At 68.1% G+C, this 10,604-nt stretch overlaps 4 protein-coding genes and 1 non-coding gene across 5 annotated transcripts; 3 read left to right on the forward strand and 2 right to left on the reverse strand.

The window, feature by feature from the left end:
* Positions 1-77: 77 nt before the first annotated feature.
* Positions 78-1,390, forward strand: V1510DRAFT_422816 (uncharacterized protein). Its single transcript, XM_066934848.1, has one exon. It carries the CDS (start codon positions 188-190, stop codon positions 1,340-1,342), a length of 1,155 nt encoding a protein of 384 aa, XP_066786886.1. The 5' UTR covers positions 78-187; the 3' UTR covers positions 1,343-1,390.
* Positions 1,379-2,704, reverse strand: V1510DRAFT_432025 (mitochondrial biogenesis AIM24-domain-containing protein; the record flags this gene model as incomplete). The annotated part of the gene is made up of 1 exon (XM_066935462.1): positions 1,379-2,704. Exon 1 carries the CDS (start codon positions 2,609-2,611, stop codon positions 1,379-1,381), a length of 1,233 nt encoding a protein of 410 aa, XP_066786887.1. The 5' UTR covers positions 2,612-2,704.
* A 166-nt stretch (positions 2,705-2,870) lies between these two features.
* V1510DRAFT_t248 lies at positions 2,871-2,942 on the reverse strand. The gene has a single exon. It is a non-coding gene; the product is annotated as a tRNA-Glu (tRNA).
* Positions 2,943-4,302: 1,360 nt separating this feature from the next.
* Positions 4,303-6,758, forward strand: V1510DRAFT_422818 (P-loop containing nucleoside triphosphate hydrolase protein). Its single transcript, XM_066934849.1, has one exon. It carries the CDS (start codon positions 4,429-4,431, stop codon positions 6,673-6,675), a length of 2,247 nt encoding a protein of 748 aa, XP_066786888.1. The 5' UTR covers positions 4,303-4,428; the 3' UTR covers positions 6,676-6,758.
* A 529-nt stretch (positions 6,759-7,287) lies between these two features.
* Positions 7,288-10,564, forward strand: V1510DRAFT_422819 (uncharacterized protein). The gene has a single exon (XM_066934850.1). It carries the CDS (start codon positions 7,539-7,541, stop codon positions 10,518-10,520), a length of 2,982 nt encoding a protein of 993 aa, XP_066786889.1. The 5' UTR covers positions 7,288-7,538; the 3' UTR covers positions 10,521-10,564.
* Positions 10,565-10,604: the final 40 nt, after the last annotated feature.

A 10,604-nucleotide genomic window follows, 5' to 3' on the forward strand; every position in this document is an offset into this window, starting at 1 on the left:
GGAGAGCCGCGCCGCGCGCGCGTGTGGCACAACCGTCACAGCGGCGCGCCGCGCTTGTCCTCCGCCCGCGCGCATCACCACGCTCCATAGAAGGGATCGGAAGACGCAGAGGCATCCATCGCACGGCACGGACAGGATCCAGGGTGCATCGACGAGGACAGCGCAGACGAGCGACAGATTGCATCAAATGGAGATCGACCACGACATCCCGACGGTGCTGGCGGTGCTGCGCACGGAGGCGCCGAGCGAGCTCGCCGGCGAGTTCTACACGATGGAGGACCTGTGGGAGCGGCGGCTGTGGCACCAGCTGACGGACGTGCTGGTGCGGGTGTTTGCGGCGCCGGCGAGCGGGCCGGTGCGCATGCGGCTGTTTGTGCAGTTTGTGTCGACGTTCGAGGCCAAGGTCAACCAGCTCAAGCTGGTCGGGCTGGCGCTGCTGGCCGCGGACGAGCGGGTGGCGGGCACGGAGGACAGCCTGGCGTTCATGGACGAGATCGCGCGCAAGGTGCAGGAGGCGGGCGCGCAGGACGCCTACGTGTACGCGCTGATCGAGGTGGCGCGGATCCGGCTGGTGCAGAAGGACCTGGACGGCGCGCTGGCGACGATGGACAAGGCCAACGCGATCCTGGACACGTTCGACGCGGTCGACAAGACGATCCACGCGGCGTACTACCGCGTGAACGCGGACTACTACAAGGCCAAGTCGGACTTTGCGGCCTACTACCGGCACTCGCTGCGGTACCTGGCGTGCATCTCGCTGGCGGACCTGCCGGCGGCGGAGCAGCGCGAGCGCGCGTACGACCTGGCCGTGGCCGCGCTGCTGGGCGAGACCATCTACAACTTCGGCGAGATCCTGCTGCACCCGGTGCTGGAGTCGCTGCGGACGGGCGAGACGGCGTGGCTGCGCGACGCGCTGTTTGCGTTCCACTCGGGCGACATCCCGGCGTTCGAGGCGCTGCTGCCGCAGATGACGACGCTGCCGATCCTGGCGAGCTCGGCCGAGTTCCTGCGCCAGAAGATCTGCCTGATGGCGCTGATCGAGGCCGTGTTCAAGCGGCCGCCGTCGGACCGCACGCTGCCCTTCGCCACCATTGCGACCGAGACCCGGCTCGTGCTGGAGGAGGTCGAGCACCTGGTCATGAAGGCGCTGTCGCTGGGCCTGCTGCGCGGCTCGATCGACCAGGTCGCCCAGACCGTGACCATCACGTGGCTGCAGCCGCGCGTCATGACCAAGGACCAGATCGAGAGCATGCGCCAGCGGCTCGTCGACTGGGACGCGTCCGTCAGCCAGCTGTCGTCGTGGATGGAGGGTGTCGGCAAGGACATCTGGGCCGTGGTCTAAATGTACAGCATATTTGTTCATATTCAATCTATCTGCCTATCTTGTGAACTCGCGGAACGAGTCGGTGCTCTCGAACGTGACCTTGCCGTCCTTGACGGTGGCCACCTTGAGCAGGCCGCCCTTGGAGACGGCCGCGGCCGCGGCCGGCGCGGCGGCATCGGCGTCGACGGTGGCTGCGGCGGCCGGCGCGGCGGCGGCCGCAGAGGCGGCCGCCTCCGCCGCCGCCTCCGCCGCCCGCTCCGCCTTGCTGGCCGCGCCAAACACCGCCACCTCGCGCCGCTCGGCCGCCGGAATCACGTCCGCCAGCTGCGCGCCGCGGCTCTGCAGCAGCACCGTCGTCGGGCCCTTGAACCGCACAAACACGTTGTCGCCCCAGACCAGGCGGCGCACCCACGCCATGGCCGTCGCCCAGCCGTTCGCCGCGGCCTTGTAGACCGGCGACTCGGCCGCGCCCGCCAGCAGCGTGCTGCCGCCGAGCTGCGGCAGCCACGGCACCTGCAGCCGCAGCCGCGAGTGCCGCAGCCGGAAGATCTCGGGCCCGATGCCGACCTCCTCGCCGCCCGAGAACGCGACGACGTTGCCGGGCCGCACGGCGACCTCGTCGCCCTCCTTGAGCGTGACCTGGTACACGTTGCCGCGGCCGACCAGCGCAATCTCGCCGCGGCCCGACAGGAACGACGTGCCGAGCGTGCGGATGCGCGGCAGCGCGCGCGCCCGCACCGTCAGCGTCGCGCCCGTCCACGCCAGCAGCGAGTCCTTGGAGACCACGGTCCAGTCCTGGCGGCCGTCCATGGTCACCACCGCGAACGTCGAGTTCGGCGTCTTGGGGCACCCCACCAGCGCCGTCAACGGCGTCGTCGAGACCACCTTCTGGTACAGGAACGGGATGCCCGTCAGCGCGCGCTGCATCGGCGCCAGCACGGACAGCGTCGACGAGACTGCGCCCAGATCGCGCGAATTGACGGCCACGAGCGTGCCGCGCCGCGCGTGCAGCGTGGCCGACGCGGGCAGCGCCACCGACAGCAGGCTCGCCGGCGCGCCGATCACCGAGAACTTGGGCGCGAGGGGGAACGGGCCGTCGCCGTTGATCCGCGGCACGTTTTGGACGAGGTCCGAGACGTCGCCGGTGCCGTTGTCGAGCGAGACGGGCACGGTCGACACCGGGCTCTGCGAGACGTGGATGCGCCGGGCGGCCGGCCGGCCGCTGGTCCGCCGGGGGCCGTGGACTGCCTTGCGCGCGACTGCGCGGCTCTGTGCCGTGCCAATCATTGCGTCAATACTGTTTGGCTGGCGGCGAGGGTGCGTTTTTTCAGGCGGTCCTGCGTCACGTGACCCAGCCAATCCCGCGCGCGCCCGCCGCGCACACGACTCGGCGGCGCCAGGACGCGTGCGAGCGGGCCGGCGGGGCCACGCGACGGAGGCTGGACGGACGCGGCGAGCGGACGGCGCGCCGCGACGGTGTATAGCCGGCCGGTTGTCCGGCCCAGCCGGGCGGCCGGAAGAGCGCGTCTTCAGTGGCATAAAAAAACTCCGAAACGGGGAATTGAACCCCGATTTGCCCGGTGAGAGCGGACCGTGCTAGCCATTACACTATTTCGGATTTGTACTCTCAGGTACCGCTGTAGGCGGTGTTTTGGGGTATTACGGATGCCGTGGGGGCCCTTCAGGCAGAGTGCGGACGAGCGCCCGGAGGCCGGTCGCACTCCGTGACAGGTAGGCGCGCTGCGAGCCGCGCTGTAGGCCGAGCGGCGATGAGACCGCGCGATCGCCCGGCGAAGGGCGCCGCCGTGCGCGCGGACTGGCGTTGCGTTGATGCGACCGAACGGTCCACCGTCGGGAAGCCGCCGCCGAAGGCCTGTGACGGCGCGACCTCCCCAGAGGGAGTCCTGAGGGCAGCCACCCTCCACAGAGCAGCTGCCGGGGGCACGTCCGGCACCCCCACGGGCCGGGTTGCGGGGTACCCAGACTCAGGGGTCGCGCTCAGGCGCGCGGTCCCGACGCGTCCTGCGGCACAGCGTCGCACACACAAACCGAGTAGATCGTACGGCCAGTCATAGTAGTTGCGGCCATACCCTGAAGAAAATACTGTTCCCCGTCCGATCAACACTTGTCAACCTTCAGTGGGCCTACTTAGTACTGCGGTGGGAGACCACGCTGGAATCGTAGGTGTTGCAATTTTTTGCCGGTGGGCACGGCGTCGATATTGTCTATGGCCAGACGCCAGCCTCCGGGACTACTTGGTAGAATTCCGGGCGTAGACTTCTAGGGCCGCTCGGCAGACTTCTGTGGTCGCTTTGTAGAGGGCGACTGCTTGAGCAGGTGTGCGTGTTAAGGGCCTCCGGCGCCAGCTCGTGGAGGTGAGCTGCTCTGCGGCCGAGTGCTAACGTTGGCCTGCCGCTGGAGCCTAACTTCGGAAATCTACAACGGAGGCTCTCTGCAGCGTACGGTCAGCCACCAGGACACCACTCTCGACGACGTGGCGGCTGGAGACTCCTGACACCCATGTCGGCCCAAAAACAGCCGCGCTTTACGTGGGCCGGCAGCGGCCTGCGCGAAGGGCGGCAAGCGCACGCGTGGACCCAGCTTTCCATTCGCCAGGCGACCGCAAGAGCCAACGGCACACTGTAACAGTGCAAAGCACGCATAGAAGCCGCCGTTCCTCAACGCCAGCGTCGGACAATAGAGCGCCAGACAAAGCACCTACTGCGAGTCCAGACACCACAGCAGCAAAAATTGCAGCACCTACGATTCCAGCGTGGTCTCCCACCGCAGTACTAAGTAGGCCCAACGAAGCTTAACTGGTGTTGATCGGACGGGGAACTGTGTTTTCTTCGTGGTATGGCCGCAACTGAAAACTTAGCGCGGACAGGCTAGATATGGGGTGTGCGCCGCACGGCGTGCGGCGCGGGACCTTTTCGGTGATCGAGAACGCTCGGAGCCACTCCCAGCCACTCCGCGGACTTTACAATTACGTGCTCGACGCTGGGTGATGTCGGAATAATACCGTCGCATCTGCTTAATTGACCGCCAACGTCGTCGCTGCTCTCGTGCGCACATTCTCGATCAGCACCGGTGGCACCAGCAATATGTCGGGACCACTGAGTGCGTGGCGCGGCCCTCTGACGGCTGCCGGCGCCGGCTGGCGCGCGGTGTCGTGCCGACAACTTCCGACTTTCGCTGGCCGGAGCGCGTTTTCGACGTTTGCGCATACCGGCGGACGCGGCGGGCCAGCGGGCCGGCCGGTGGTGGCCAATGGCGCGGCCGTGCTACTGCGGCCGGCCGTTGCGCGGCCCGGCGGCGGTCGCGTGCCGTCGCCGGCCGAACTGGCGCGTGCGTTCCGGTCAATGACACCGACGCCCACGCCGGCCAATGGCGACGGCAAGGCCGCAGAGACGGTCAAGCCCGGCGACGCGGCCAAGCTCGGGCCCAAGGCCGCCGCCAACGCGAACCTGCTCGAGGAAAAGGTCGTCTCGCAAAAGGAGCAGCGCAAGGCCGACTGGTACATCATCAAGGAGATGTCGCGGTACCTCTGGCCAAAGGGCAACACCGGCGCCAAGGTGCGCGTCGTGCTCGCGCTGTCGCTGCTGCTCGGGTCCAAGCTCCTGAACGTGCAGGTGCCGTTCTTCTTCAAGCAGATCATCGACAGCATGAACATCAACTTTGTGGACTTCGCCGGCACCGTGTGGACGGTGGCCGGCGCGGCCGTGATCGGGTACGGGCTGGCCCGCGTCGGCGCGACGGCGTTCGGCGAGCTGCGCAACGCGGTCTTCGCCAGCGTCGCCCAGAAGGCGATCCGGTCGGTCGCGCGCGGGGTGTTTGAGCACCTGCTGCGGCTCGACCTCAACTTCCACCTCTCGCGCCAGACCGGCGGGCTCTCGCGGGCCATCGATCGCGGCACCAAGGGCATCAGCTTCGTGCTGACGTCGATGATCTTCCACGTGTTGCCGATCGGGCTCGAGATCTCGCTCGTGTGCGGTCTGCTGACGTACAACTACGGCGCGCAGTTCGCCGCGGTCACGTTCGCCACCATGCTCGCGTACACGATCTTCACGGTGCGCACGACGGCGTGGCGGACCAAGTTCCGCAAGGACGCCAACGCGGCCGACAACCAGGCGGCCACGGTCGCCGTGGACTCGCTGATCAACTACGAGGCCGTCAAGTACTTCAACAACGAGGCGTACCAGGTCAGCATGTACGACAAGGCGCTGGCGCGGTACGAGGCCGCGTCGATCAAGATCGCCACGTCGCTGGCCATGCTCAACACCGGCCAGAACGTCATCTTCTCGACGGCGCTGACGGCGATGATGTACATGGCCGCGCAGGGCGTCGCCGCCGGCACGCTCACCGTCGGCGACCTGGTCATGGTCAACCAGCTGCTGTTCCAGCTGTCGGTGCCGCTCAACTTCCTCGGCACGATCTACCGCGAGCTGCGGCAGTCGCTGCTCGACATGGAGACCCTGTTCAACCTGCAGAAGGTCAACGTGGCCATCCAGGACAAGCCGGGCGCCAAGGACCTCGTGCTGACCAAGGGCGAGATCACGTTCGAGAACGTGACGTTCGGGTACCACCCCGACCGGCTGATCCTCAAGAACGCGTCGTTCACGATCCCGGGCGGCGAGAAGGTCGCCATCGTCGGCACCAGCGGCTCCGGCAAGTCGACCATCCTGCGGCTGCTCTTCCGCTACTACGACGCGCAGTCCGGCCGCATTCTCGTCGACGGCCAGGACATCCGCGACGTCAAGCTCGACTCGCTGCGCCGCGCCATCGGCGTCGTGCCCCAGGACACGCCGCTGTTCAACGACACCATCGAGCACAACGTGCGCTACGGCCGCATGGACGCCTCGGGCGAGGAGGTCCGCAGCGCCGCGGCCCGCGCCAAGATCGACAAGCTCATTGAGAGCCTGCCAGACGGCTGGGCGACCAAGGTGGGCGAGCGCGGCATGATGATCTCCGGCGGCGAGAAGCAGCGCCTGGCCGTCTCGCGCCTGATTCTCAAGAACGCGCCGCTGATGTTCTTCGACGAGGCCACGTCCGCGCTGGACACCCACACCGAGCACGAGCTCATGCAGAACATCAAGTCCATTGTCCAGGGCCGCGCGGCGACGTCGGTCTTCATCGCCCACCGCCTGCGCACCATCCGCGACAGCGACAAGATCATTGTCCTGCGCGACGGCTCCATGGCCGAGGAGGGCAGCCACCCGCGCCTGCTCGCTGCGGGCGGCCTGTACGCCGACATGTGGAACGCGCAGGAGCGGCTGGAGGAGCTCCAGAAGGAGGAGGAGGTTCTGGACGAGCAGCAGAAGGCGGCTGCGGACGCGGCGCCCAAACCCTAGTGTATGTAGCAAGAGCATTGAGCCGCACGACGTGCGGCGCAACTACGGCTGCCGGCGCTGGGCCGCAGAGCGGGCGGGTGTTGCATGTAGCCGCGCCAGCGGAAGCAGGCTGAGCCGCACGCCGTGCGGCGTCAGCCGCACCTCCGGCCGCCGTCTCCCGGCCGAGCCGCCGCGCACGCCAGCCGCATACCGTGCGGCTCACCTGCCCCGGCCCAGAGCCACGCCCCCCGCCCCAGCCGGCCGGAACGCTGGGCGCACGTGCATGCGCCGCACAGACTGCGGCGCGTCCCAATCGGTCCATGCCTCACGGCCGTGTAACCAAGCGTCTGTGCGCCGTTACGGGCAGCCCGAATAGGCAGTGCCGCACTTGGCGTGCCCGAATCGGGCCACAGCCGCGCCGCGCTGTTGGCCCGCACAGCCGCTGACGGCTCCGGACCGAGGCCGCAACGCCCCAGAGCGGTCTGGCGGCGCCGCGCCGGCGTCCGGCGCCTCCCAGCTCCTGCCGAGCGCTCCGCCCAGTGCCACCAACGCCGGGTAGCAGCGGCCACTAATGGCGTGTTTACTTTTTGGGGCTTATTTACCAGATCCGCCGCCGTTGGGAGGTCAGGCACAGCCAGGTACTGTTCGCGGCCCGTTTTTGGCGGGCGCCGGCGGTATCTCCCAGCGGGCAACACACCCCCTGACGTATCGGCAAACGACGTCGACCGGCCTCTCGTCCAATTCCGACGTCTCAGGCGCTAGCCGCCGTGCGACCCGGCGCACGATGCCACAGTGTCAGACGGCCCCTTTCCGGGCGCGGCGGGAGGCGGAGGCCGCCGGGGACTTAAAAGCGCCGGATCCCAGTCGATCAGCAAGCATCCATCATGACTCGCGGCAGAGGTTACTGGGACGCGTGGGCGTACCCGATCTCGTTCTACCCCAACACCGACAGCGAGCCGGCCGAGCACTTCCCGGCGATGCCGAGAGCGCTGCTGCCGGTGCAGTGGCACGATCTGCACCCCCGGCCGGAGCCGGCGCGGCCGCCGCCGAACTTTCCCAGCAGCCACGGGCTGACGCCGTACCTGGGCGCGCGCAGCCGGCTGTCGCAGGCGTGGCTCAACCGGTGGACGATCCTGTGCGTGCTGCTGCTGGTCAAGCTGCTGCTGTCGAGCAGCGCGCTGTACGGCGGGGTCGAGCTCGCGCGGGAGCAGGCGCTGGCCGCGTGCTCCGAGATCGAGACGGCGGCGTCGGACCTGGCGTCGGTGCCGCACTACACGGCGTACGGCGCGAACGAGCTGGTCGCGGCCAGCGTGGACGCCGGCGTGGCCGCGTTCGTCGGCACGGTCGACCTGATGCTGACGGGCGTGGCCGAGATCATCTACTTCATCGTCGACGTCGTCGCCGGCACGTACGTGTGCCTGCTGACGATGGCGGTCGACGTGGCGGTCGACGTCGTCGTGAACGCGACCGAGAGCATCATCTCGTGGGTGAACGACACGGTGCAGTCGCTGGCGCACGAGGCCGAGAACGAGATCGACAGCGTCAACAGCCTGCTGGACTCGGCGCGGACCGCGATCGAGGAGATCGCGAGCTACTTCACGACCAAGAACGTGACGATCCCGTCCGTGGCGGTCCCGCAGATCTCCGAGCTCGAGGACATGGCCATCCCGTCGTCGGTCAACGCCAAGCTCGAGGCGCTGCGGGACGAGGTCCCGACGTTTGCGGACGTCAAGAACGCGACCAAGGAGGCCATCGAGTACCCGTTCGACGCCATCAAGGCCGTCGTCGCCAACAAGTACGGCGGCTACAGCTTCAACCGGTCGGCGCTGCCGGTGCCGTCGAAAGACTCGCTGTCGGTCTGCGCCGACGACGACTCGATCGGCTCGTTCTTCGACACCGTCAACGGCCTCGTCCACGGCTTTGTCCGCGCGGCCGTGGGCCTGCTGGTGGCCGGCGCGATCGCGGCCATGTTCCCCATGGCGTACTACGACATCCGCAAGTGGCGCGCGCTCCGCCGGCGCGTGTTTGTGCTCAACCTGTCCGAGAAGCACCTGGACCCGATCGACGTGCTCGAGGTCGCGTCCTCGCCGTTCTCGCACTTTGTCGGCCTGTACGTCTCGCGGCCGCTCAAGTCGATCCGCAACAAGACGCTGGTGCGCTGGCTCGTGGCGTACGTGACGTCGCCGCCGGCGCTGCTGGTCCTGTGTCTGGCCGTGACGGCGTTTGTGGGCGTGTGGGCGCAGACGGCGCTGCTGCACAAGCTGCGCGACCTGTCGCCGGACCTGGGCGCGTCCGTGAGCAGCGTCGGCGAGACCGTGGGGCAGACGCTGCTCGACAAGTCGGCGGAATGGGCCGACGGGACGAACGCGGTCCTCAACGCGACGCAGGACGAAATCAACGACAACCTGTTTGGCTGGGTCGACACGATCACGACGAGCGTCAACAACACGCTCAACACCTTCGTCGACGACATGATCACGGTCCTGAACGACGTTTTTGGCGGCACGCCGCTGTACACGCCGATCAAGGACGTGCTGGACTGCCTGATCCTGTACAAGATCGACGGGATCGAGACTGGCCTGACGTGGGTGCACGACAACGCGCACGTGGCGCTGCCGACTGTGCGCGAGGACGTGCTGATTGCGGCGTTTGTGGACACGGAGAGCACGACGGCGTCGGCGTCGGCATCAGCCTCGTCGGCTTCGGCACCAGCCTCGTCGGCGTCGGCACCAGCCTCGTCCGCGTCGGCACCAGCCTCGTCGGCGCCGGCGTCAGCCTCAGGGGTCTCAGGGGTAGATTCAGGGGCCACCTCGCCCGCGTCAGCCACCAGCACAGCCTCGGACGGCGCCGACACGGTGGCGGCGACAGCGTCGGCGACCGAGTCGACGATGGAGTCGGCGACGGACGCAGCCACGCCGACCATGACGGCCGTGACCACGATCACGACGGCCGTGACCACGGTCATGACGACTACCGTGCCTGACGCGGCCACGGACACGGCAGACACGGCCTCGGACATGGCAGCCACGGCCACGGGCGCGGACACGGCCACCAGCACGGCCACAGACACGGCCACCACGGCCACCGACACCGCCACCGACGCCTCCGAGACCTCGGCCCTGCCCAGCATCTTCTCTGGCGACGGCGACAAGCGGCTGCGCGCCCGCAGCGCCGACCGCATCTTCCCGCGCGACTCGCGCCTCGTCGCGCGCTCCACCGTGGACTCGGACGACATCTCCGCGCTCTCGGACGAGGCCGCCGCCAAGATCGTTAAGGCCTACAACAAGCTCCTGGACTACTTCCAAAAGGCCATCGCGACCGAGCGGTACCTCGCGTGGGGCCTGCTCTGGATCTGGCTGCTCGTCGCCTTCGTCGGCCTCTTCCGCTGCGCGGTCGTCGTGTACACGGACCACCAGCTCGACCGCCAGCGTGTGGTCGACGCGCAGATGTATCTCGGCACCGAGGGCGAGATCACGTCCGAGCCCGCCTACCCGCCGGCGGACCCCGAGTCCGGCAGCCAGCTGCGCAGCTTCCTGCTCGGCCGCGACGTGCGCGCGCCCGACGCGAGCCGCACCCACAGCATCGCGTACCTGTCGCGGCGCGCCAACGTCGTTGCCGCGGCGGCGGCCGCCACGGCCGCGTCCTTTGGCCGATCCGACACGATATCGTCCCGCGACGTCCCGTCGACGCCCCCGCCGGCCTGGAGCAAGCGCATGTCGTCGCTGAACGAGTACTCCAACGTGGAAAAGGCCGAGTTTGGCTGCACGAACTACTTTGACGAAAACAGCAGCACGTCCAGCGAGCACAGCTACCAGGCGCACATCAACATCCGGGGCGAGAACGAGAAGACATCGGTGTGGGGCTAGTGTACATAGACAATTAATGCGCCGCACGCGGCTGGTTCCTTGCATTGGCGGGCGGGGGAGACGTGAGCCGCAGGGCATGCGGCT

The sequence above is a fragment of the Dipodascopsis tothii genome (genome assembly GCF_038497935.1).
Source record: "Dipodascopsis tothii strain CBS 759.85 unplaced genomic scaffold V1510scaffold_39, whole genome shotgun sequence".
NCBI lineage: Eukaryota > Fungi > Ascomycota > Lipomycetes > Lipomycetales > Lipomycetaceae > Neoaidaea > Neoaidaea tothii.